Source organism: Salvelinus namaycush, chromosome 7 (genome assembly GCF_016432855.1).
Source record: "Salvelinus namaycush isolate Seneca chromosome 7, SaNama_1.0, whole genome shotgun sequence".
NCBI lineage: Eukaryota > Metazoa > Chordata > Actinopteri > Salmoniformes > Salmonidae > Salvelinus > Salvelinus namaycush.
Genome location: NC_052313.1, coordinates 50053318 through 50080391, shown reverse-complemented (window position 1 = coordinate 50080391; position 27074 = coordinate 50053318). Strand labels below are relative to the sequence as shown.

General features: G+C 50.5%; 1 protein-coding gene across 1 annotated transcript; it reads right to left on the bottom strand.

Moving 5' to 3' along the window:
* Positions 1-436: 436 nt before the first annotated feature.
* mrps9 (mitochondrial ribosomal protein S9) lies at positions 437-27060 on the bottom strand. Its single transcript, XM_038998211.1, has 11 exons — positions 26920-27060; positions 26066-26248; positions 18658-18720; positions 18519-18549; positions 18110-18189; positions 8290-8375; positions 8095-8170; positions 5261-5429; positions 4954-5062; positions 2583-2752; positions 437-1428 (listed from the first exon to the last, which is right to left on the bottom strand). Exons 1-11 carry the CDS (start codon positions 27016-27018, stop codon positions 1337-1339), a joined length of 1158 nt encoding a protein of 385 aa, XP_038854139.1. The 5' UTR covers positions 27019-27060; the 3' UTR covers positions 437-1336.
* Between the last annotated feature and the right edge of the window lie 14 nt (positions 27061-27074).

Below are 27074 nucleotides of genomic sequence, written 5' to 3'. Positions count from 1 at the left end.
GCTCATTTTGCCGCTCCAATTTCCGAACCAGCTCTTGGAGCTTTTTCACCTCCAGTTCCGCGTTCGCGGCATTGCTGTTGCCGTTGATATCAGTCATTATCTGGGGGTTCATCACTGCTGCATCCATTGGATGGAAAAGTACAAATACCCGATATATTTTGTATTAAATGGTGGACGGGGTAAGCTACACTCAGTCTCAGCTCACCCGTTGCCCACACTGTGATTTGATAGTGCCCATCAGGACTAGCGCATTCAGATGCCGCCCAATGAGGGATGGTGGCGTGCTACAAACTGTCTCCACCCCCAGCGTGCTGAGTCCACCGCGGGAACTGTTGTCTAATTAGTGATTTCAGGACAGGTGCGTGCAAGCGTTCTCTCCTCAAACTTCACAGTTGTGACATTGATAAGTGTCCGTAAAGAAAGTGCAACATTTTTGTTTCAAATATGTTTATTAAAACAGAATGACAGATTACGTCCAAAGTGAAAATACATAATTGTTTTATAGCCTACCTTTTGATAACACAAGATATTGGCTAAACCATTTATATTTTATAATCTACAAGCATACACAATTGACTTCATTAATATACACATAAAGATCTATTGAATTTAATAATAATTTCACCAGCCACTGTACATATTCTACAACCGCATGCTCAGAGCGCCCATGCATCTTGATCACTCCCCTGGTTAAACCAGGGCATTTTATGCGCATTTATCGCCATCCTGTGGTGTAAATTGAGACGGCAAATTATGGAACTGTGGTGACCTTTTCCAATTTAACGCAGGGGTGAAAGTTCTGAAGGCACGAAATAGAAATACAGAATCTGCTACCGCAGGGTTCATCACCATGGACAGCGACTAAGGCAGAATCCCTAACGTAGATTTTCAGCACCCCATGACAGTGGACAGCGCCTGGTTAAGGTGCAGCTGTAACGTTACTGGCCATTTATTTTTTATATGGAATAAAAACAGCATATTATAAGCAAGGTATTTGAAAAACATTTTATTTTCAATATACAGACAAAGACAGTGGACAGGTGTGTTGCCAGAGATGGCCCTCTGGTGTCAGAAAAAAAAACATTGCAGCCTATATGGAGTTGGGAATTCTACCCTCACATGGACAGAACCCCTTTGAATTTGTACATGTATTTGAGTCATGTACTTGGTGTCCATTTCCAGATCTAAAACACCTTTAGGGGACATATAAAAAGCTACAACAGGGGTTGGATGAACAATTTGTCCACTTACTAATAACAGTTCTGATCTCAGAGGAAGATAATGATGAAGATGTTGCTGTGATTTCCCTGTGTCCAGTTCTATTCTGTCCTTCACCTCAGCGTTTCTTCCAGGTGAACTTCCTCCTCGCTCCCTCCTGGCCCGGCTTCTTCCTCTCCTTAATTCTGGGGTCAGGGGTCAGCAGCCCAGCTGAGAGGGAGGCAGAGATGCAGGTCAAAGGTAAAACCAAAAATAGTACAATACATCAACGACAAAGCAACAGAGGAACAGCGGCCAATGTTGTTCATTTCATGTACATTAAAACAATCCTTCTCTCAACACATATCAAATGTGCAGGCTAAAGTTAAATCTAGACTTGGTTTCCTCTATCGTAATCGCTCCTCTTTCACCCCAGCTGCCAGACTAACCCTGATTCAGATGACCATCCTACCCATGCTAGATTATGGAGACATAATTTATAGATCGGCAGGTAAGGGTGCTCTCGAGCGGCTAGATGTTCTTTACCATTCAGCCATCAGATTTGCCACCAATGCTCCTTAAAGAACACATCACTGCACTCTATACTCCTCTGTAAACTGGTCATCTCTGTATACCCATCGCAAGACCTAGTGGTTGATGCTTATTTATAAAACCCTCTTAAGCCTCACTCCCCCCTATCTGAGATATCTACTGCAGCCCTCCTCCTCCACATACAACACCCGTTCTGCCAGTCACATTCTGTTAAAGGTCCCCAAAGCACACACATCCCTGGGTCGCTCCTCTTTTCAGTTCGCTGCAGCTAGCGACTGGAACCAGCTGCAACAAACACTCAAACTGGACAGTTTTATCTCAATCTCTTCATTCAAAGTCTTAATCATGGACACTCTTACTGACAGTTGTGGCTGCTTTGCGTGATGTATTGTTGTCTCTACCTTCTTGCCCTTTGTGCTGCTGTCTGTGCCCAATATAGTTTGTACCATGTTTTGTGATGCTACCATGTTGTGTTGCTACCATGCTGTTGTCATGTTGTATTGCTACCATATTGTTGTCATGTTGTGTTGCTGCCATGCTATGTTGATGTTTTAGGTCTCTCAACATGTAGTGTTGTGGTGACTCTTGTCGTGATGTGTGTTCTGTCCTAGATTTTAACATTTTTAATCCCAGCCCCCGTCCCCGCAGGAGGCCTTTTGCCTTTTGGTAGGTCATCATTGTAAATAAGAATTTGTTATTAACTGACTTGCCTAGTTAAATAAAAGGTTAAATAAAAATACAAAAAAATACAAAAAAAGATAATGAAGCTTTCTGAATGATGTGTATGTGTGTCTCGTTAGTTGTGTGTATGTGTTTGTAGTACCACTACCAACCTTGTCTCATGGTCTCCACCTGTCCCTCAGACAGGAAGCTGAGCATGGCGCGGGAGATGGCAAGGCGTAGCGCCCCCGCCTGGCTGGAATGGCCCCCGCCACTCACACTGCACTGCATGTCAAACCTCCCCAGCACCCCCATGAAGTGGAGGGGGAACATCAACTGCTCCCTGTCAGGGGGAGAGGAGAGGGATGGAGAGAAGGGAGGAGAGGGATAGAGAGAAGGGAGGAGAAGGATGGGGAGAAGGGAGGGGATGAGGGGGATGGAGAGAAGGGAGGAGAGAGATGGAGAGAAGGGAGGAGAAGGATGGGGAGAAGGGAGGGGATGAGAGGGATAGAGAGAAGGGAGGAGAGGGATGGAGAGAAGGGAGGAGAGGGATGGAGAGAAGGGAGGGGATGAGATGGATGGAGAGAAGGGAGGAGAAGGGAGGAGAAGGGATGGAGAGAGGGATGAGATGGAGAAGAGGGAGGAGAGGGATGCGATGGAGAGGAGGGAGGAGAGGGATGAGATGGAGAGGAGGGAGGAGAGGGATGAGATGGAGAGGAGGGAGGAGAGGGATGAGATGGAGAGAAGGGAGGAGAGGGATGGAGATGGAGAAGGGAGGAGAGGGATGGAGATGGAGAAGGGAGGAGAGGGATGGAGATAAGGGAGGAGAGAGATGAGATGGAGAGGAGGGAGGGAGATGGAGAGGAGGGAGATGGAGAGAAGTGAGGAGAGGGATGAGATGAAGGGAGGAGAGGGAGGCAGGAGAGGGATGAGATGGAGGAGAGGAGGGAGGAGAGGGATAGAGAGGAGGGAGAAGAGAGATGAGGGATGGAGAGAAGGGAGGAGAAGAGAGACGAGGGATGGAGAGAAGGGAGGAGAAGAGAGATGAGGGATGGAGAGGAGAGAAGAGGGATGGAGATGAGAGAAGGGAGGGGAGGGATGAGATGGAGGAGAGAAGAGGGATGGAGAGAAGGGAGGGGAGGAGAGGGATGGAGATTGAGAGAAGGGGAGGAGAGGGATGGAGATTGAGAGAAGGGGAGGAGAGGGATGGAGCGAAGAAGGGTGAGGGGAGGGATAAAAAGATTGAGGGAGGAGAGGGATGAGATGGAGAGGAGGGAGGAGAGGGATGAGATGGAGAGAAGGGAGGAGAGGGATGGAGATGGAGAAGGGAGGAGAGGGATGGAGATAAGGGAGGAGAGAGATGAGATGGAGAGGAGGGAGGGAGATGGAGAGGAGGGAGATGGAGAGAAGTGAGGAGAGGGATGAGATGAAGGGAGGAGAGGGAGGCAGGAGAGGGATGAGATGGAGGAGAGGAGGGAGGAGAGGGATAGAGAGGAGGGAGAAGAGAGATGAGGGATGGAGAGAAGGGAGGAGAAGAGAGACGAGGGATGGAGAGAAGGGAGGAGAAGAGAGATGAGGGATGGAGAGGAGAGAAGAGGGATGGAGATGAGAGAAGGGAGGGGAGGGATGAGATGGAGGAGAGAAGAGGGATGGAGAGAAGGGAGGGGAGGAGAGGGATGGAGATTGAGAGAAGGGGAGGAGAGGGATGGAGATTGAGAGAAGGGGAGGAGAGGGATGGAGCGAAGAAGGGTGAGGGGAGGGATAAAAAGATTGAGGGAGGGAGGGAGAGAGGTGGAAAGGAGGGAGGGAGAAAGAGGAGTTGGTTACGAGAAAGAAAGAGAGAGAGAGAATAAGAGGGATAACAGGATAAAGAGAGAGAGAGAAAAGGGTAAGTAAGTCAGTCAATGGAGTGGGCACTGAGATACCAGTTATCAACAGCAGTGGTTGTCTAGAGGATTGTAAAGAGCTGCGGTGTGTGTATAGAGTCATGTTAACCTCTGTTAGAGCCACACAGTCATATTTAGACACTACAGCAGTCACTCTTCTGTCTCAGCATGAAAAAGACAGATGAGGGGTGTGTGTGTGTCAATGTGTATGGAGTGTGTGTTCTGGCCCACATCCCAGCAGACTAAATGAAAGGCGTATTGCTGACACAGTCAAACCACCGTCACCCTTCAGGTCCTATTAGTCCTGTCTCAGTCTGTCCTCAGCCCAGGAGATCACACACACACACACACACACACCTAACCCACTCAGTTGTGTAATTAACTCTGCTATATCCCAGATAAATAAAAGAGGCTATAACGCAGTGAAGTGCAACATAAAGCTACTTTTCAACAGTGTTTTGTTTGAGTGCACGTGGCACGGCGTGCACGTTAAGGAAGGGTGGGGAGAGGAGTGTGGAAAGAAGCAGGGACTTGTGGGAGAGGAAGCACTAACGAGCCATGTCAATCCTCTAAAGCTTCCTCTCTGATCAGTACTGGTCTGAAAACACATGCTATTTGAAAGCATTACGGTGGATGTCTACTGGGAAGGAATACGGACCGGTCTTGCAGGACAGGGAAGTAGTGGACATAGTTTGTCCCGTTGATGCTGATGGATCCTGAGCTGCTGTCTCTCAGTAGGACAGTACCTGTAGCGGTCTTCCTCCTGCCTGGGAAACACACACACACAACTTATTATCCTAGATCTCTCTCTTCTACCATGAAGCCCTGGCCAACCAATGACTGTAGGTCATTCTTTGAAAGGGAAAGATTAGACCCGGGTTGCTGTCAAATGTAAATAAATGCTATGTTATTGATCCATTGATTGATAAAAGCCCAATCGTATTAATTGATTGATTGCTGTTTACCATCTCCAGTGCTGTAAGCCACTCCGTGCTGGTCGTACTGTAGGGGCTGGACCTGCTGCTTGGAGGACTGGATCTCTAGCTGTCTGCGGTAGCGCTGGACAAAGTCCTCCTCCACAGAGCAGTAGGGCAGAGACAGCAACCTCTCCATCAGCTGGATGAACCGTGCATACTGACGAGAGACACACACAACATGGAAGAATAGGAGTTGCCCCTAGACGCTGATCGTGGGTCAGTTTATAATTTCCCCAACTAATGGTAAAGGTTAGGATTGGTGGAGGGGAAGCTGATCCTGGGTCTGTAGGGGAAACATCACCCCGGAGCGTAAGAACATAAGTACACACGCCTACTTTCTATTGGCGTTGTAGGGCTCTGTTCAGTATCTAAACAGCAGCCTCTTGTGGTGACTAGGTGAACTGCATCATACCAGTAATACAGTATCTAGCATGCCAACAACCAGGTTGACAGCCAACCTTCTATGTGAGTAAAGAACATGTTAAATACAAATATTGGAAGGCATGATGGAAACAGCAAAGTTGTCAGTAAGCTCTCCAAATATTGATATACACTGCTCAAAAAAATAAAGGGAACACTTAAACAACACAATGTAACTCCAAGTCAATCACACTTCTGTGAAATCAAACTGTCCACTTAGGAAGCAACACTGATTGACAATAAATTTCACATGCTGTTGTGCAAATGGAATAGACAACAGGTGGAAATTATAGGCAATTAGCAAGACACCCCCAATAAAGGAGTGGTTCTGCAGGTGGTGACCACAGACCACTTCTCAGTTCCTATGCTTCCTGGCTGATGTTTTGGTCACTTTTGAATGCTGGCGGTGCTTTCACTCTAGTGGTAGCATGAGACGGAGTCTACAACCCACACAAGTGGCTCAGGTAGTGCAGCTCATCCAGGATGGCACATCAATGCGAGCTGTGGCAAGAAGGTTTGCTGTGTCTGTCAGCGTAGTGTCCAGAGCATGGAGGCGCTACCAGGAGACAGGCCAGTACATCAGGAAACGTGGAGGAGGCCGTAGGAGGGCAACAACCCAGCAGCAGGACCGCTACCTCCGCCTTTGTGCAAGGAGGAGCAGGTGGAGCACTGCCAGAGCCCTGCAAAATGAACTCCAGCAGGCCACAAATGTGCATGTGTCTGCTCAAACGGTCAGAAACAAACTCTATGAGGGTGGTATGAGGGCCCGACGTCCACAGATGGGGGTTGTGCTTACAGCCCAACACCGTGCAGGACGTTTGGCATTTGCCAGAGAACACCAAGATTGGCAAATTCGACACTGGCGCCCTGTGCTCTTCACAGATGAAAGCAGGTTCACACTGAGCACGTGACAGACGTGACAGAGTCTGGAGCCGCCGTGGAGAACTTTCTGCTGCCTGCAACATCCTCCAGCATGACCGGTTTGGCGGTGGGTCAGTCATGGTGTGGGGTGGCATTTCTTTGGGGGGCCGCACAGCCCTCCATGTGCTCGCCAGAGGTAGCCTGACTGCCATTAGGTACCGAGATGAGATCCTCAGACCCCTTGTGAGACCATATGCTGGTGCGGTTGGCCCTGGGTTCCTCCTAATGCAAGACAATGCTAGACCTCAAGTGGCTGGAGTGTGTCAGCAGTTCCTGCAAGAGGAAGGCATTGATGCTATGGACTGGCCCGCCCGTTCCCCAGACCTGAATCCAATTGAGCACATCTGGGACATCATGTCTCGCTCCATCCACCAACGCCACGTTGCACCACAGACTGTCCAGGAGTTGGCGGATGCTTTAGTCCAGGTCTGGGAGGAGATCCCTCAGGAGACCATCCGCCACCTCATCAGGAGCATGCCCAGGCGTTGTAGGGAGGTCATACAGGCACGTGGAGGCCACACACACTACTGAGCCTCATTTTGACTTGTTTTAAGGACATTACATCAAAGTTGGATCAGCCTGTAGTGTGGTTTTCCACTTTAATTTTGAGTGTGACTCCAAATCCAGACCTCCATGGGTTGATAAATTTGATTTCCATTGATAATTTTTGTGTGATTTTGTTGTCAGCACATTCAACTATGTAAAAAAAAATGTATTTAATAAGAATATTTCATTCATTCAGATCTAGGATGTGTTATTTTAGTGTTCCCTTTATTTTTTTGAGCAGTGTAATAACCATCATATGGAAGTAAACTTGGAGTCACGTGATGACATCATCCAGTTTAAATCATCCAGTTTATTAGGCTACAGATAAAATAAATGATGAACTTCACAGGGTGGTGAAAGTGCAAGGTGATGAGTTTGATTCTCCTTTCCAATAAATATTGAGGGTCTTATTCTGGTGACATGATGATTGATGCTTGGGTGACTTTTGTCAAATTAAACGAATCTCGCTCTTTAGTCCATAATAATCTCATCATGTAGGCTGTACCCACAATGTATCTGCTAGCTGTTGGCTAGAGTGCACGTGCCAACATCAGGGTGCACAGTCGCTATATAACGCAACATGTGTGACAAAACCATCAGTATTGTTGAAAATGGGAGAAATTCATTTAACTTTTTTTATTTGGTACATGGGAATTTAACCGCAAACCTTATTTTTATGTGGACTACCTAATCACGCACTTTTATCCGCAACAATTCAAGTTGATGGAATTGATTATTCTCTGGTGGGAAAATGCACATATTTTATTTATGCAGATTTTTGAATATTCACATGAAAATCTGGTGCTAATTGGATGGAAACCTAGCTAGTGATATCTAAGGTCTTTTTCCTCAGTAAATACTATCACAGCAGAACTGTTGAAGTGAGAAGGAGAAGGACCAGATATCTGGATGGCATTAAAAGAGTTCCTTCTTACATCGTGTTCTGAGATGGTCTCCACCAACAACTCCTCCAGCTCTTCTTTCAGCAACCACCGACTACCCACCAGAGAACTGAACATAGACAGTTAGATACACACACACACACACACACACACACATATATATATATATATATATCAACATTCACCGGTGAACTTATTTCACTGCTCTGTGAAAACAACTATCCTCACATCTGCTTGGTATCCTGGGTGAAGAGACCCTTTCCTCTCAGACGGTCCTGGTGCTTCTCTACTGCCAGGGCTTTAGTGAAGGTGTCCTGAATGGGACAGGAGGACACAGACAACAAGATTAAACAACATGGAACACCCTATGGTCTATGAACCTTTCACTCAATATTAACAATGTGTATTTGTGTTGTATCAAAAAAAGACTCGTATTGAGTACATCTGACACACACGCACGCACACACACACCCACACCCTAGAGATAGAGAAAGAGAGAGGATTCTCCATTATGAAAGCAGATCCCATATCTGTCCCCATCCTTGGCTGGATTTAATTGGGTGGGAAAATTGAATTGGGGAGCACTTGGGCTAAAGCTTACTCCCCCTTTCTCCCCAAGAAGCCGCCATGCGGAGCGAGAGGGCTAGCTACCCGCTGTCTGCGGGCACGCTTGTCTAAATTGGCATGGAGCCCACGAGCTTGGCGTTAGCCCATCAATCGCGGTACAGTACGTTAAGGCTGGTGATAGAGGGCCCCGACCCGGGCCGTCAGCCTGGCATTCTGTCACGTCCCAAAGCAGCCTCAACTCCCCATCCATCCATCCATCCACCCCCCCCCCCCCCCCGCGACTGGGTGAGAACTCATTTCCCTGTCCATTATTCAGCAGATGTTTGTTTAATTCCTTCTTGATAGAGTGGAGTCTAATCCGCCGACACTCCGCCACAGAAAGAGAGAGACAGACAGAGGGGGGGAAAGCAAACATCAAGCAAAAACCAATTTGTGTCACAAAAAAAGAAGTAATAAAATAATCTTTATAAAAAGGGAGGGCAGGTGGTGGTGTGAGGGGGTTTGGCGTTACACATTTGTGAACACTGGGCCCTACAATGGCTGGGAAATGATTGAGGTATAGAGGCCTGGATGAAAAAGAGGAGGATAGTGGGAGACAAGCAGAGAGAAAGAGATACAGAAAAGAAAGAGATACAGAAGAGAAATGAATGCCTCCTACACTTGAACATTTTATACTCAACTCTCGACTCACTTCTAGTTCCTCAAATTCAATAAGCAGTGTGAAGCAGCACCCTGTTAGCATGCTTTTGATATGGCTTCACCAGTGAGCCCTTATAGAGCAAAGCTCTGAGGAATATCAGAATGAAATCCTCTGGCTTCAGAGGCTCCAGTGTCCCGGCTCTAACATCATACTCATGTCCTAACGGGGTTTAGATATGAAGGGGGGGAGGGGTAGTCAGGAGCCCCTGGTTCCCCTCAGCAGTGGGTAGGGTAGGGGGTAGTCAGGAGCCCCTGGTTCCCCTCAGCAGTGGGTAGGGTAGGGGGTAGTCAGGAGCCTCTGGTTCCCCTCAGCAGTGGGTAGGGTAGGGGGTAGTCAGGTACCCCTGGTTCCCCTCAGCAGTGGGTAGGGGGGAGTCAGGAGCCTCTGGTTCCCCTCAGCAGTGGGTAGGGTAGGGGGTAGTCAGGTACCCCTGGTTCCCCTCAGCAGTGGGTAGGGTAGGGGGTAGTCAGGAGCCTCTGGTTCCCCTCAGCAGTGGGTAGGGAAGGGGGTAGTCAGGAGCCCCTGGTTCCCCTCAGCAGTGGGTAGGGTAGGGGGTAGTCAGGTACCCCTGGTTCCCCTCAGCAGTGGGTAGGGGGTAGTCAGGAGCCCCTGGTTCCCCTCAGCAGTGGGTAGGGTAGGGGGTAGTCAGGAACCCCTGGTTCCCCTCAGCAGTGGGTAGTCAGGAGCCCCTGGTTCCCCTCAGCAGTGGGTAGTCAGGAGCCCCTGGTTCCCCTCAGCAGTGGGTAGTCAGGAGCCCCTGGTTCCCCTCAGCAGTGGGTAGTCAGGAGCCCCTGGTTCCCCTCAGCAGTGGGTAGTCAGGAGCCCCTGGTTCCCCTCAGCAGTGGGTAGTCAGGAGCCCCTGGTTCCCCTCAGCAGTGGGTAGTCAGGTGCCCCTGGTTCCCCTCAGCAGTGGGTAGGGGGTAGTCAGGTACCCCTGGTTCCCCTCAGCAGTGGGTAGGGGGTAGTCAGGTACCCCTGGTTCCCCTCAGCAGTGGGTAGGGGGTAGTCAGGTACCCCTGGTTCCCCTCAGCAGTGGGTAGGGGGTAGTCAGGTACCCCTGGTTCCCCTCAGCAGTGGGTAGGGGGTAGTCAGGTACCCCTGGTTCCCCTCAGCAGTGGGTAGGGGGTAGTCAGGTACCCCTGGTTCCCCTCAGCAGTGGGTAGGGGGTAGTCAGGTACCCCTGGTTCCCCTCAGCAGTGGGTAGGGGGTAGTCAGGTACCCCTGGTTCCCCTCAGCAGTGGGTAGGGGGTAGTCAGGTACCCCTGGTTCCCCTCAGCAGTGGGTAGGGGGTAGTCAGGTACCCCTGGTTCCCCTCAGCAGTGGGTAGGGGGTAGTCAGGTACCCCTGGTTCCCCTCAGCAGTGGGTAGGGGGTAGTCAGGTACCCCTGGTTCCCTCAGCAGTGGGTAGGGGTTAGTCAGGTACCCCTGGTTCCCCTCAGCAGTGGGTAGGGGGTAGTCAGGTACCCCTGGTTCCCCTCAGCAGTGGGTAGGGGGTAGTCAGGTACCCCTGGTTCCCCTCAGCAGTGGGTAGGGGGTAGTCAGGTACCCCTGGTTCCCCTCAGCAGTGGGTAGGGGGTAGTCAGGTACCCCTGGTTCCCCTCAGCAGTGGGTAGGGGGTAGTCAGGTACCCCTGGTTCCCCTCAGCAGTGGGTAGGGGGTAGTCAGGTACCCCTGGTTCCCCTCAGCAGTGGGTAGGGGGTAGTCAGGTACCCCTGGTTCCCCTCAGCAGTGGGTAGGGGGTAGTCAGGTACCCCTGGTTCCCCTCAGCAGTGGGTAGGGGGTAGTCAGGTACCCCTGGTTCCCCTCAGCAGTGGGTAGGGGGTAGTCAGGTACCCCTGGTTCCCCTCAGCAGTGGGTAGGGGGTAGTCAGGTACCCCTGGTTCCCCTCAGCAGTGGGTAGGGGGTAGTCAGGTACCCCTGGTTCCCCTCAGCAGTGGGTAGGGGGTAGTCAGGTACCCCTGGTTCCCCTCAGCAGTGGGTAGGGGGTAGTCAGGTACCCCTGGTTCCCCTCAGCAGTGGGTAGGGGGTAGTCAGGTACCCCTGGTTCCCCTCAGCAGTGGGTAGGGGGTAGTCAGGTACCCCTGGTTCCCCTCAGCAGTGGGTAGGGGGTAGTCAGGTACCCCTGGTTCCCCTCAGCAGTGGGTAGGGGGTAGTCAGGTACCCCTGGTTCCCCTCAGCAGTGGGTAGGGGGTAGTCAGGTACCCCTGGTTCCCCTCAGCAGTGGGTAGGGGGTAGTCAGGTACCCCTGGTTCCCCTCAGCAGTGGGTAGGGGGTAGTCAGGTACCCCTGGTTCCCCTCAGCAGTGGGTAGGGGGTAGTCAGGTACCCCTGGTTCCCTCAGCAGTGGGTAGGGGGTAGTCAGGTACCCCTGGTTCCCCTCAGCAGTGGGTAGGGGGTAGTCAGGTACCCCTGGTTCCCCTCAGCAGTGGGTAGGGGGTAGTCAGGTACCCCTGGTTCCCCTCAGCAGTGGGTAGGGGGTAGTCAGGTACCCCTGGTTCCCCTCAGCAGTGGGTAGGGGGTAGTCAGGTACCCCTGGTTCCCTCAGCAGTGGGTAGGGGGTAGTCAGGTACCCCTGGTTCCCCTCAGCAGTGGGTAGGGGGTAGTCAGGTACCCCTGGTTCCCCTCAGCAGTGGGTAGGGGGTAGTCAGGTGCCCCTGGTTCCCCTCAGCAGTGGGTAGGGGGTAGTCAGGAGCCCCTGGTTCCCCTCAGCAGTGGGTAGTCAGGAGCCCCTGGTTCCCCTCAGCAGTGGGTAGTCAGGAGCCCCTGGTTCCCCTCAGCAGTGGGTAGTCAGGAGCCCCTGGTTCCCCTCAGCAGTGGGTAGTCAGGTACCCCTGGTTCCCCTCAGCAGTGGGTAGGGGGTAGTCAGGAGCCCCTGGTTCCCCTCAGCAGTGGGTAGTCAGGAGCCCCTGGTTCCCCTCAGCAGTGGGTAGTCAGGTACCCCTGGTTCCCCTCAGCAGTGGGTAGGGGGTAGTCAGGTACCCCTGGTTCCCCTCAGCAGTGGGTAGGGGGTAGTCAGGTACCCCTGGTTCCCCTCAGCAGTGGGTATGGGTAGTCAGGTACCCCTGGTTCCCCTCAGCAGTGGGTAGGGGGTAGTCAGGTACCCCTGGTTCCCCTCAGCAGTGGGTAGGGGGTAGTCAGGTACCCCTGGTTCCCCTCAGCAGTGGGTATGGGTAGTCAGGTACCCCTGGTTCCCCTCAGCAGTGGGTAGGGGGTAGTCAGGTACCCCTGGTTCCCCTCAGCAGTGGGTAGGGGGTAGTCAGGTACCCCTGGTTCCCCTCAGCAGTGGGTAGGGGGTAGTCAGGTACCCCTGGTTCCCCTCAGCAGTGGGTAGGGGGTAGTCAGGTACCCCTGGTTCCCCTCAGCAGTGGGTAGGGGGTAGTCAGGTACCCCTGGTTCCCCTCAGCAGTGGGTAGGGGGTAGTCAGGTACCCCTGGTTCCCCTCAGCAGTGGGTAGGGGGTAGTCAGGTACCCCTGGTTCCCCTCAGCAGTGGGTAGGGGGTAGTCAGGTACCCCTGGTTCCCCTCAGCAGTGGGTAGGGGGTAGTCAGGTACCCCTGGTTCCCCTCAGCAGTGGGTAGGGGGTAGTCAGGTACCCCTGGTTCCCCTCAGCAGTGGGTAGGGGGTAGTCAGGTACCCCTGGTTCCCCTCAGCAGTGGGTAGGGGGTAGTCAGGTACCCCTGGTTCCCCTCAGCAGTGGGTAGGGGGTAGTCAGGTACCCCTGGTTCCCCTCAGCAGTGGGTAGGGGGTAGTCAGGTACCCCTGGTTCCCCTCAGCAGTGGGTAGGGGGTAGTCAGGTACCCCTGGTTCCCCTCAGCAGTGGGTAGGGGGTAGTCAGGTACCCCTGGTTCCCCTCAGCAGTGGGTAGGGGGTAGTCAGGTACCCCTGGTTCCCCTCAGCAGTGGGTAGGGGGTAGTCAGGTACCCCTGGTTCCCCTCAGCAGTGGGTAGGGGGTAGTCAGGTACCCCTGGTTCCCCTCAGCAGTGGGTAGGGGGTAGTCAGGTACCCCTGGTTCCCCTCAGCAGTGGGTAGGGTAGGGGTAGTCAGGTACCCCTGGTTCCCCTCAGCAGTGGGTAGGGTAGGGGTAGTCAGGTACCCCTGGTTCCCCTCAGCAGTGGGTAGGGTAGGGGTAGTCAGGTACCCCTGGTTCCCCTCAGCAGTGGGTAGGGTAGGGGTAGTCAGGTACCCCTGGTTCCCCTCAGCAGTGGGTAGGGTAGGGGTAGTCAGGTACCCCTGGTTCCCCTCAGCAGTGGGTAGGGTAGGGGTAGTCAGGTACCCCTGGTTCCCCTCAGCAGTGGGTAGGGTAGGGGTAGTCAGGTACCCCTGGTTCCCCTCAGCAGTGGGTAGGGTAGGGGTAGTCAGGTACCCCTGGTTCCCCTCAGCAGTGGGTAGGGTAGGGGTAGTCAGGTACCCCTGGTTCCCCTCAGCAGTGGGTAGGATAGGGGTAGTCAGGTACCCCTGGTTCCCCTCAGCAGTGGGTAGGGTAGGGGTAGTCAGGTACCCCTGGTTCCCCTCAGCAGTGGGTAGGGTAGGGGTAGTCAGGTACCCCTGGTTCCCCTCAGCAGTGGGTAGGGTAGGGGTAGTCAGGTACCCCTGGTTCCCCTCAGCAGTGGGTAGGGTAGGGGTAGTCAGGTACCCCTGGTTCCCCTCAGCAGTGGGTAGGGTAGGGGTAGTCAGGTACCCCTGGTTCCCCTCAGCAGTGGGTAGGGTAGGGGGTAGTCAGGTACCCCTGGTTCCCCTCAGCAGTGGGTAGGGTAGGGGGTAGTCAGGTACCCCTGGTTCCCCTCAGCAGTGGGTAGGGTAGGGGGTAGTCAGGTACCCCTGGTTCCCCTCAGCAGTGGGTAGGGTAGGGGGTAGTCAGGTACCCCTGGTTCCCCTCAGCAGTGGGTAGGGGGTAGTCAGGTACCCCTGGTTCCCCTCAGCAGTGGGTAGGGGGTAGTCAGGTACCCCTGGTTCCCCTCAGCAGTGGGTAGGGGGTAGTCAGGTACCCCTGGTTCCCCTCAGCAGTGGGTAGGGGGTAGTCAGGTACCCCTGGTTCCCCTCAGCAGTGGGTAGGGGGTAGTCAGGTACCCCTGGTTCCCCTCAGCAGTGGGTAGGGTAGGGGTAGTCAGGTACCCCTGGTTCCCCTCAGCAGTGGGTAGGGTAGGGGTAGTCAGGTACCCCTGGTTCCCCTCAGCAGTGGGTAGGGTAGGGGTAGTCAGGTACCCCTGGTTCCCCTCAGCAGTGGGTAGGGTAGGGGTAGTCAGGTACCCCTGGTTCCCCTCAGCAGTGGGTAGGGTAGGGGTAGTCAGGTACCCCTGGTTCCCCTCAGCAGTGGGTAGGGTAGGGGTAGTCAGGTACCCCTGGTTCCCCTCAGCAGTGGGTAGGGTAGGGGTAGTCAGGTACCCCTGGTTCCCCTCAGCAGTGGGTAGGGTAGGGGTAGTCAGGTACCCCTGGTTCCCCTCAGCAGTGGGTAGGGTAGGGGTAGTCAGGTACCCCTGGTTCCCCTCAGCAGTGGGTAGGGTAGGGGTAGTCAGGTACCCCTGGTTCCCCTCAGCAGTGGGTAGGGTAGGGGTAGTCAGGTACCCCTGGTTCCCCTCAGCAGTGGGTAGGATAGGGGTAGTCAGGTACCCCTGGTTCCCCTCAGCAGTGGGTAGGGTAGGGGTAGTCAGGTACCCCTGGTTCCCCTCAGCAGTGGGTAGGGTAGGGGTAGTCAGGTACCCCTGGTTCCCCTCAGCAGTGGGTAGGGTAGGGGTAGTCAGGTACCCCTGGTTCCCCTCAGCAGTGGGTAGGGTAGGGGTAGTCAGGTACCCCTGGTTCCCCTCAGCAGTGGGTAGGGTAGGGGTAGTCAGGTACCCCTGGTTCCCCTCAGCAGTGGGTAGGGTAGGGGGTAGTCAGGTACCCCTGGTTCCCCTCAGCAGTGGGTAGGGTAGGGGTAGTCAGGTACCCCTGGTTCCCCTCAGCAGTGGGTAGGGTAGGGGGTAGTCAGGTACCCCTGGTTCCCCTCAGCAGTGGGTAGGGTAGGGGGTAGTCAGGTACCCCTGGTTCCCCTCAGCAGTGGGTAGGGGGTAGTCAGGTACCCCTGGTTCCCCTCAGCAGTGAGTAGGGGTAGGGGGTAGTCAGGTACCCCTGGTTCCCCTCAGCAGTGGGTAGGGTAGGGGGTAGTCAGGTACCCCTGGTTCCCCTCAGCAGTGGGTAGGGTAGGGGGTAGTCAGGTACCCCTGGTTCCCCTCAGCAGTGGGTAGGGGGTAGTCAGGTACCCCTGGTTCCCCTCAGCAGTGGGTAGGGGGTAGTCAGGTACCCCTGGTTCCCCTCAGCAGTGGGTAGGGGGTAGTCAGGTACCCCTGGTTCCCCTCAGCAGTGGGTAGGGGGTAGTCAGGTACCCCTGGTTCCCCTCAGCAGTGGGTAGGGGGTAGTCAGGAACCCCTGGTTCCCCTCAGCAGTGGGTACGGGGTAGTCAGGAACCCCTGGTTCCCCTCAGCAGTGGGTAGGGTAGGGGGTATTCAGGTACCCATGGTTCCCCTCAGCAGTGGGTAGGGTAGGGGGTAGTCAGGTACCCCTGGTTCCCCTCAGCAGTGGGTAGTCAGGTACCCCTGGTTCCCCTCAGCAGTGGGTAGGGTAGGGGGTAGTCAGGTACCCCTGGTTCCCATCAGCAGTGGGTAGGGGGTAGTCAGGTACCCCTGGTTCCCCTCAGCAGTGGGTATGGTAGGGTGTAGTCAGGTACCCCTGGTTCCCCTCAGCAGTGGGTAGGGGGTAGTCAGGTACCCCTGGTTCCCCTCAGCAGTGGGTATGGTAGGGTGTAGTCAGGTACCCCTGGTTCCCCTCAGCAGTGGGTATGGTAGGGTGTAGTCAGGTACCCCTGGTTCCCCTCAGCAGTGGGTAGGGGGTAGTTAGGTACCCCTGGTTCCCCTCAGCAGTGGGTAGGGTGTAGTCAGGTACCCCTGGTTCCCCTCAGCAGTGGGTATGGTAGGGTGTAGTCAGGTACCCCTGGTTCCCCTCAGCAGTGGGTATGGTAGGGTGTAGTCAGGTACCCCTGGTTCCCCTCAGCAGTGGGTAGGGGGTAGTTAGGTACCCCTGGTTCCCCTCAGCAGTGGGTAGGGTAGGGGGTAGTCAGGTACCCCTGGTTCCCCTCAGCAGTGGGTAGGGTAGGGGGTAGTCAGGTACCCCTGGTTCCCCTCAGCAGTGGGTAGGGTAGGGGGTAGTCAGGTACCCCTGGTTCCCCTCAGCAGTGGGTAGGGTAGGGGGTAGATAAGATGAAGAGGGCAGTGGAGCAGTGAGGGGGCTAAACCCAACAGAACCACAGAGCACTCAACCTGGAAGCCTCTTCCTCATACACACAGCCAGCTTTACACCCCAATGACTTGGCAGAGCTGTGTGTGTGTGTGTGTGTGTGTGTGTGTGTGTGTGTGTGTGTGTGTGTGTGTGTGTGTGTGTGTGTGTGTGTGTGTGTGTGTGTGTGTGTGTGTTGTATTATGGGGGCGGGGGGAGGTGTTGTGGCTGTAAATACAGTACTGTGCACATGTAAGTGGATGTGTGTTTGCAGAGTTAATTAACACTCAAATGTTGGGATTGTGATTCTTCCAGAGGTATCAAACAATATGTTGTGTAGTGAGAGAGATGCATAGAAAGAGGGGGAAACAGAGAGAGTAGTGACCCGTCCACCTTTTAATCTCTGACTCAGTTCTCCCCTGCAAGGCACACTGCGGTGTTTGTTGTACATGGTTGGGTTGCACTACAGGGGTCTGGGCTGAGAGGGGGAGGAGGGAGAGAGAAAAGCCAAGAGTGGAGGGGGGTGAGTTCCCCGTCACGGAGAAGGGAAGAGAGAGAGAGCAATAGAGAGTGTAATGTTTACTGTTATTTTTTATTGGTTATTTCACTTTTGTTTATTATCTAGTTAACATATGTTTTCCATGCCAATAAAGCCCTTAAATTGAATTGAGAGAAAGAGAGAGTAGTTTTCCCTCAAGAGAGACAAACAGCCCCCTCCCTCTCAGACACTGGTCTGACATCCCTATTTAAACTAACAGCAGGGAGCCAGGTGTTGCTGCAGGGCATGGGAAGGGGGGGGAGTTGACAAGAGGACAAAATATTGCCAGGTTACACACACTTCTTATCTGCCAGAGAAACACACCTCTGTCCTAGGTCAAATCAACCATATTAACAAGAGGAAGGTAAAGAGGGAGAACGAGCGGGTGTGAAGGAAAAATACAGAAGATGGAGGGATGGAGGGTAAGCTGAGTGGGTAGAGGTGGGTAGCTAGCTAATCTACAGCACCGGTCTCCAGGGACCCTCTACCTCTCTGGTGAAATCCCCAGGGCAGAGCAGCTCTCATCCAGGCACAAAGCCTGACTATCAGCCATGGTAGTCACCGAGCCAGGCCTGAAACAGGATTTAGGACGGGGACAGAGGGGCCCGTCACAGACACAGTCACGCCCCCTGCCTGTCTGCACCCCTCCCTACCTTCCACAACCCACCTCTCCCAAACACCCCCCCCCCCCTCCTCTCACACTGCTCCTACTCTCACCATCCCACCTCCATCCACATCTCTCTCCATACCTCCCCACCCTTCCTTCCCTCCCTCCCTCCCTCCCTCCCTCCCTCCTCACCCGGCCCTCCTCACCCGGCCCTCCTGCTGTATTCAGCTGTAGCTCTGGCTGTGTGTGTGAAATGGGATGTGACAGGAGCACCTTTCCCTGGGGACCATAAATAAGGCCCTGGAGGCTAAGACCGGGGCTTTCTACCTCCAGAAAAACTTCCACCCTCAGTCCCTCTCCTCCCGATCTCTCTCCCACACACCCAGTACTCACGTGCATTAGAGTGTAGTAGGACTGCTTTCCTGTGTAGAACAGAAAGTGGAATGGCCGTCCATCTGCGCCCCATTGGACAGCTAGAGGATGTGTGTGTGTGTGTGTGTGTGTGTGTGTGTGTGTGTGTGTGTGTGTGTGTGTGTGTGTGTGAGAGAGAGTGAGTGAGCGCGTGAGAGAGAGAGACAGAGGGAGAGAGGAAAAGAGAGAGAGAGAGAGAGAGAGAGAGAGAGTTAGGCCATTGGTGTAAACCACTTTACTTTGTCTAGCCCAATCACTGTTAGAGATTGAGGAAAAACACAGAGGTCCCCCTGCTGGTGATGTTGTGAAAGTGCAGCTCTCACACAGCGTGAAAAGGACCATAGGAGTAGAACAATCCGTCTCAGTTGTAAATCTATTTAAAAGGACCTACCTCTCTGTTTTGGAAACACCTCATCCGGATGCTGGAAGAAAATATGAAGATTTTGAATCACTAATGAATTTGAAGTTTCTGAGTTAATACACTTCTACATGAGACAGAAAACAGAGACAGGGAGGACGTCCAGTCTTACCTTCATCAGTGGTTTGGCTTTTTTGTCAAACAGGCCGGAGGGGAACAGGTATGCAATGCTTCTCTGGAACAGAAAAGGAAAGAGAAGTCAAATATCATTAACATATCCTAAAGATGTTTAAACAGCCAGCTCTAAACAGGGAGAAACAGTTAGTTTAAACAGCCAGCTCTGAACAGGGAGAAACATTTAGTTTAAACAGCCAGCTCTAAACAGGGAGAAACATTTAGTTTAAACAGCCAGCTCTAAGCAGGGAGAAACATTTAGTTTAAACAGCCAGCTCTAAACAGGGAGAAACATTTAGTTTAAACAGCCAGCTCTGAACAGGGAGAAACATTTAGTTTAAACAGCCAGCTCTGAACAGGGAGAAACATTTAGTTTAAACAGCCAGCTCTGAACAGGGAGAAACGTTTAGTTTAAACAGCCAGCTCTAAACAGGGAGAAACATTTAGTTTAAACAGCCAGCTCTGAACAGGGAGAAACATTTAGTTTAAACAGCCAACTCTAAACAGGGAGAAACATTTAGTTTAAACAGCCAGCTCTAAACAGGGAGAAACATTTAGTTTAAACAGCCAGCTCTGAACAGGGAGAAACATTTAGTTTAAACAGCCAGCTCTAAACAGGGAGAAACATTTAGTTTAAACAGCCAGCTCTGAACAGGGAGAACAGGGAGAAACATTTAGTTTAAACAGCCAGCTCTAAGCAGGGAGAAACATTTAGTTTAAACAGCCAGCTCTGAACAGGGAGAAACGTTTAGTTTAAACAGCAGCTCTAAACAGGGAGAAACATTTAGTTTAAACAGCCAGCTCTAAACAGGGAGAAACATTTAGTTTAAACAGCCAGCTCTAAACAGGGAGAAACATTTAGTTTAAAGAGCCAGCTCTGAACAGGGAGAAACATTTAGTTTAAACAGCCAGCTCTGAACAGGGAGAACAGGGAGAAACATTTAGTTTAAACAGCCAGCTCTAAACAGGGATAAACATTTAGTTTAAACAGCCAGCTCTGAACAGGGAGAAACATTTAGTTTAAACAGCCAGCTCTGAACAGGGAGAAACATTTAGTTTAAACAGCCAGCTCTAAACAGGGAGAAACATTTAGTTTAAACAGCCAGCTCTAAACAGGGAGAAACATTTAGTTTAAACAGCCAACTCTGAACAGGGAGAAACATTTAGTTTAAACAGCCAGCTCTAAACAGGGAGAAACATTTAGTTTAAACAGCCAGCTCTAAACAGGGAGAAACATTTAGTTTAAACAGCCAGCTCTGAACAGGGAGAAACATTTAGTTTAAACAGCCAGCTCTGAACAGGGAGAAACATTTAGTTTAAACAGCCAGCTCTAAACAGGGAGAAACATTTAGTTTAAACAGCCAGCTCTAAACAGGGAGAAACATTTAGTTTAAACAGCCAGCTCTGAACAGGGAGAAACATTTAGTTTAAACAGCCAGCTCTGAACAGGGAGAAACATTTAGTTTAAACAGCCAGCTCTAAACAGGGAGAAACATTTAGTTTAAACAGCCAGCTCTAAACAGGGAGAAACATTTAGTTTAAACAGCCAGCTCTGAACAGGGAGAAACATTTAGTTTAAACAGCCAGCTCTGAACAGGGAGAAACATTTAGTTTAAACAGCCAACTCTGAACAGGGAGAAACATTTAGTTTAAACAGCCAGCTCTAAACAGGGAGAAACATTTAGTTTAAACAGCCAGCTCTAAACAGGGAGAAACATTTAGTTTAAACAGCCAGCTCTAAACAGGGAGAAACGTTTAGTTTAAACAGCCAGCTCTAAACAGGGAGAAACATTTAGTTTAAACAGCCAGCTCTAAGCAGGGAGAAACATTTAGTTTAAACAGCCAGCTCTAAACAGGGAGAAACATTTATTTTAAACAGCCAGCTCTGAACAGGGAGAAACATTTAGTTTAAACAGCCAGCTCTAAACAGGGAGAAACATTTAGTTTAAACAGCCAGCTCTAAACAGGGAGAAACATTTAGTTTAAAGAGCCAGCTCTGAACAGGGAGAAACATTTAGTTTAAAGAGCCAGCTCTGAACAGGGAGAAACATTTAGTTTAAACAGCCAGCTCTGAACAGGGAGAAACATTTAGTTTAAACAGCCAGCTCTGAACAGGGAGAACAGGGAGAAACATTTAGTTTAAACAGCCAGCTCTAAACAGGGATAAACATTTAGCTTAAACAGCCAGCTCTGAACAGGGAGAAACATTTAGTTTAAACAGCCAGCTCTGAACAGGGAGAAACATTTAGTTTAAACAGCCAGCTCTAAACAGGGAGAAACATTTAGTTTAAACAGCCAGCTCTAAACAGGGAGAAACATTTAGTTTAAACAGACAGCTCTGAACAGGGAGAAACATTTAGTTTAAAGAGCCAGCTCTAAACAGGGAGAAACATTTAGTTTAAACAGCCAGCTCTAAACAGGGAGAAACATTTAGTTTAAACAGCCAGCTCTAAACAGGGAGAAACATTTAGTTTAAAACAGCCAGCTCTAAACAGGGAGAAACATTTAGTTTAAACAGCCAGCTCTGAACAGGGAGAAACATTTAGTTTAAACAGCCAGCTCTGAACAGGGAGAAACATTTAGTTTAAACAGCCAGCTCTGAACAGGGAGAAACATTTAGTTTAAACAGCAGCTCTAAACAGGGAGAAACATTTAGTTTAAACAGCCAGCTCTAAACAGGGAGAAACATTTAGTTTAAACAGCCAGCTCTAAACAGGGAGAAACATTTAGTTTAAACAGCCAACTCTGAACAGGGAGAAACATTTAGTTTAAACAGCCAGCTCTAAACAGGGAGAAACATTTAGTTTAAACAGCCAGCTCTAAACAGGGAGAAACATTTAGTTTAAACAGCCAGCTCTGAACAGGGAGAAACATTTAGTTTAAACAGCCAGCTCTGAACAGGGAGAAACATTTAGTTTAAACAGCCAGCTCTAAACAGGGAGAAACATTTAGTTTAAACAGCCAGCTCTAAACAGGGAGAAACATTTAGTTTAAACAGCCAGCTCTGAACAGGGAGAAACATTTAGTTTAAACAGCCAGCTCTGAACAGGGAGAAACATTTAGTTTAAACAGCCAACTCTGAACAGGGAGAAACATTTAGTTTAAACAGCCAGCTCTAAACAGGGAGAAACATTTAGTTTAAACAGCCAGCTCTGAACAGGGAGAAACATTTAGTTTAAACAGCCAACTCTGAACAGGGAGAAACATTTAGTTTAAACAGCCAGCTCTAAACAGGGAGAAACATTTAGTTTAAACAGCCAGCTCTGAACAGGGAGAAACATTTAGTTTAAACAGCCAGCTCTAAACAGGGAGAAACATTTAGTTTAAACAGCCAGCTCTGAACAGGGAGAAACATTTAGTTTAAACAGCCAGCTCTAAACAGGGAGAAACCAAAAAGATCATCAGGGACAACAACCACCCGAGCCACTGCCTGTTCACCCCGCTATCATCCAGAAGGCGAGGTCAGTACAGGTGCATAAAAGCAGGGACCGAGAGACTGAAAAACAGCTTCTATCTCAAGGCCATCAGACTGTTAAACAGCCACCACTAGCATTGAGTGGCTGCTGCCAACATACTGAATCATCTCTAGACACTTTAATAATTAAAAATTGGGTGTAATAAATGTATCACTAGCCACTTTAAACAATGCCACTTTACATAATGTTTACATACCCTACATTACTCATCTCATATGTATATACTACACTCTATACCATCTACTGCATCTTGCCTATGCCATTCGGCCATCGCTCATCCATATATTTTTATGTACATATTCTTACTCATTCCTGTACACTTGTTTGTATAAGGTAGTTGTTGTGAAATTGTTAGATTACTTGTTAGATATTACTGCTTGGTCGGAACTAGAAGCACAAGCATTTCTCTACACTCACATTAACATCTGCTAACCATGTGTATGTGACCAATAACATTTGATTTGAACCTTTAGTTTTTACAGCCAGCTCTGAACAGGGATAAATTATATTAGCAGCCAGGCTAGCTAACAGGTTCGAGAGGAGACACTCAAGTCTTGTAAGAGTTCAGACAAAGGCTAGAGGGAAGTTCCTAGAGAACAGCAGTGAAAGTTAGAGGGGAGAGAGAACAAACAAACAGCTAGGTGACAGGAACCAGAGGACAGACTAGAGTCACCAGTTCACCCTAAGTTCACACACCTTGTGAAGGCAGCAGAGTGGAGCCAGGTCATTAGTGCTGCTACAGATGGCACTACTCTTGACAAGGTGTGTGTGTGTGTGTGTGTGTATGTGTGTGTGTGGAGGGGGTCTGAAGGTGTGTGTGTGTGGGCGGGGAGAGAGTCTGAAGGTGTGTGTGTGTGTGTGCGCGTGTCTCTGAAGGTGTGCATTTGTGTGTGTGTGTGGGAGGGGGACAGACAGGTAGTGTCCACCCTGCCACTCTTCTCCAGCCAGTCTGTTCATCCCTCCTCTCCCTCATCTTTAACTTATTTTGCTCCTTCACTCTGTCTGCTCAATTAAGAGAGGGAACAGGTGCTAGAAGGAGAGAGCATGCTGCAGCCTTTTGGGCTGTCAGGACGAGGGGAATCAAAGAGAGAGAGAGAGAGAGAAAGATAGAGAGAGAGAGAAGGAGAGTGAGAGGTGGAAGAGAGAGAGGCAGGTGAGGGGGAGGTAAAAAGAAGAAGACAGGGGAGGAGGAGAGTGGAACACTGTGCCAGATGAAGGCAGCACCTGTTCATTTCATACCCTAGGCTGCAATATGGCAGAGTCCCCTAGGGAGAGACAGAGAGAGGGGAAAGGGAGAGACCTTCTCCCTGCCACAGATTTCACTGTGTTGTTCACAGCACTCTAGATTCCTCCACTCTGTCTCAACTTCATCGATGTCAATAAACAACTTAGAGAGTACTGCTACACAATAGTTTCTGCACAGTGCCTAATTTCGAAACTAAGTTTCCCTTTTATTATCTCAACTGCTAACACTTGCATTGTTTGCACTAATAAGAATGTCACATCAACTGAACCAGAGTCAACAACAACACACAGGTGCAAATCTCCCCCAATTCCCCCTCCAGTGGACCCCATTCCCTCTCCAGTCTCCCCAATTCCCCCTCCAGTGGACCCCATTCCCTCTCCAGTCTCCCCAATTCCCCCTCCAGTGGACCCCATTCCCTCTCCAGTCTCCCCAATTCCCCCTCCAGTGGACCCCATTCCCTCTCCAGTCTCCCCAATTCCCCCTCCAGTGGACCCCATTCCCTCTCCAGTCTCCCCAATTCCCCCTCCAGTGGACCCCATTCCCTCTCCAGTCTCCCCAATTCCCCCTCCAGTGGACCCCATTCCCTCTCCAGTCTCCCCAATTCCCCCTCCAGTGGACCCCATTCCCTCTCCAGTCTCCCCAATTCCCCCTCCAGTGGACCCCATTCCCTCTCCAGTCTCCCCAATTCCCCCTCCAGTGGACCCCATTCCCTCTCCAGTCTCCCCAATTCCCCCTCCAGTGGACCCCATTCCCCCTCCAGTCTCCCCCATTACCCCTCCAGTGGACCCCATTCCCTCTCCAGTCTCCCCTATTACCCCTCCAGTGGACCCCATTCCCTCTCCAGTCTCCCCCATTACCCCTCCAGTGGACCCCATTCCCTCTCCAGTCTCCCCCATTACCCCTCCTTTTCCCCTAATTCTCCCTCCAGTGGTACCCCATTCCCTCTCCAGTCTCCCCCATTTTCCTCTCCAGTCTCCCTCATTTCCCTCTCCAGTCTCCCTCATTTCCCTCTCTAGTCTCCCCCATTTCCCCCTCCAGTCTCCCCCATTACCCCTCTTTTTCCCCTAATTCCCCCTCCAGTGGTCCTCCATTCCCTCTCCAGTCTCCCTCATTTCCCTCTCCAGTCTCCCCCATTTCCCTCTCCAGTCTCCCCCATTTCCCTCTCCAGTCTCCCCATTTTCCACATCTCTCCCTCTCCTCCACTCATCTGACGACGGGACGCTCCATGTCACTTCCTGTTACAAAGCCCACTGCTAACAGCTATATTCATTAGATAGGATGAAGGTTAGAGACTGCCAGGAAGTGAAGAATCATGGGAAATCAAACTAAATGAGTGGGGCAAACGAAGCTAATGCATTCTTCCTTAAGTAATGAATAAAACATGGGATGTGTGTGTATCAGGCGTTGCTAATCCAGTGGACACAGCACATTACACAGTGCTGGCCCCTGCTGAGTCTGTCTGTGTGATCAGATCCAGGTCTTATTGTTGATTTTCATAATGACTATATGTGCACATCTTATGGATACCAGAATAGTAGAGGCGCACAAGTTGTTTTGAAGTAGGTCACTCTGTAATTATATGCACGACCACCGTGCGTCCCACACGTAATGGTAATGTAGGTGGGTGTTTACAGTTTTGAACGTAATATTCCCTTACTGCTGTCTAGGTTCCAACCCGGCCTGATTGTATATATTAATTTAATTATTGATGCCAACATGTACCTCCCTGATTATTGAATGTGCATAAAGTGTAGCTTTTTGTACGGCCATGTTTTGTATAGCATCCACACCCACTATGCGTCGTATGTGTAATGACTATGTGGGGTAAAATGTGGATATATTAGGGGATGGGATAACGAGGTCTACTTGACCTGATGAAGATCCGTGTTGGATCGAAACGTTGTCATTAAAGGTGGTAATTGGGGGCAAATTCAGTGTGCGGGCCTTTCTGTTCTTTTCAATTAAACTTCCTTACCCCATCACCTAGGTGTTTTAAGGACATGCGTATGACCACAAACTGCTTTACACAGCCCACTGGTAAGTGCTAACAGTTCTGTTCATTATATAGAACAATGGTTAGAGACCGCCGGGAAGTGAAGAATCATGGGAAATCAAACTAAATGAGTGGGGCAAACGAAGCTAATGCATTCTTCCTTCTTAATGAATAAAACATGGGATGTATGTGTGTGTGTGTGTGTGTGTGTGTGTGTGTGTGTGTGTATCAGGCGTTGCTAATACAGTGGACACACCACATTACACAGTGCTGGCCCCTGCTGGTGACTGTTAGAGCGTGTCTGTGTGATCGGCTACACCAGATGCTGCTGATGGCATGCAGACAGACCAGAGACAGACCAGGAATTAAACTAATATGGCTGGAAAACCGCCTTAAATACATGTGACATCTCCTGTGAGAAAGAAAGCATAATTTATCTACTCCAAATAAGGTGCCACCTTTCTAAACATAGCCTAGCCAAATGCATATCTCAATTGAGTTGAGGGGGGACACCATAGACTTATTGAGGTATGAATCCATCTCTGATTGTAGGGTAAGGACAAAAAACTGCATTACACTACATCCCTCTATCGAAAGACAGGAGTTGTACAGGAGTTAGAATATTCAGAGAGGTACATGTTGGCATCAATAAGGAAATTCATATGTTAGACATCAGTGCAGTCTTTCTTACATCAATGTCCCCCTGAGTGAAGGTCTCGGGGTCCTCTCCCATCATGTTGGCTAGATGTCTCTTCCCGATGTTGAACTCCTCCACCTGCTTCTTGATGAACTCCTCCGAGAACTTCTCTGGGCCCGCTGCAGCCAGGTTCTTCCTGTGGAGCACAGCGCTCACACATAGCTGTCTGGACAGCACCTGGAGGAAAGAGGAGGTTCTTATGTTAGGATACATACTGTAGTATAGAACTGGTGCTTTTATAACCCAGGGCCTTGGTTTTTACAGGGATAGATGAATGTCAGTTATCTGGGCTAATAGACCGTCTCTGTAGGTGGCTCTGGTCTTTTAGGTGCATTAAATTAGTCTGAAACGGTGAGATTTGGCATTGACAAATAGACCAACTGATGTGCATTTGACAGCAAGGTATCCACTAGTAAATGGGACTTGGATTAACGTAGTACAACTGATGTGCATTTGACAGCAAGGTATCCACTAGTAAATGGGACTTGGATTAACGTAGTATAACGTTAGCTAGCTATGTCAACAAGCTCTGTGAGGCTTAGCTAACTAAGGTTCTATTAAACCAAAATATTGAGCCTTGTATGTCCACTATGTTCATGTAGCTAGCTAGCTATGTCCATTATGGCATGCATGTTGAGACAAGAAGAACAACATCTAGAAAGTCAACTAGCTAAGTTACTTAGCTAGCTGGCTGTCTTACTTCAATGACAGTTTACATGTGAGCTAGTTGACAAGGCAGCGCATTGCTACTAGCGCTTAGCTATTTCAAGGACAACTCAACCCTTCTCTGCAGTGCAGCCCCGTTGACATTACCGTGAAAACATGCCGAATTAAACTCTTGGCTTTACCTGGCAGGTTAAATTTGAAGAGACTGTGTTAAAATTGAAGCAGCAATTGCCGCATTTCCAGAGAAAAGATCCCACGGTTCTTCCACCGGAGGCCGCCATGTTTGCTGTACGACGCTCTCGTGAAAACAGGAAGTACGTCGATAGCAATGCATTTG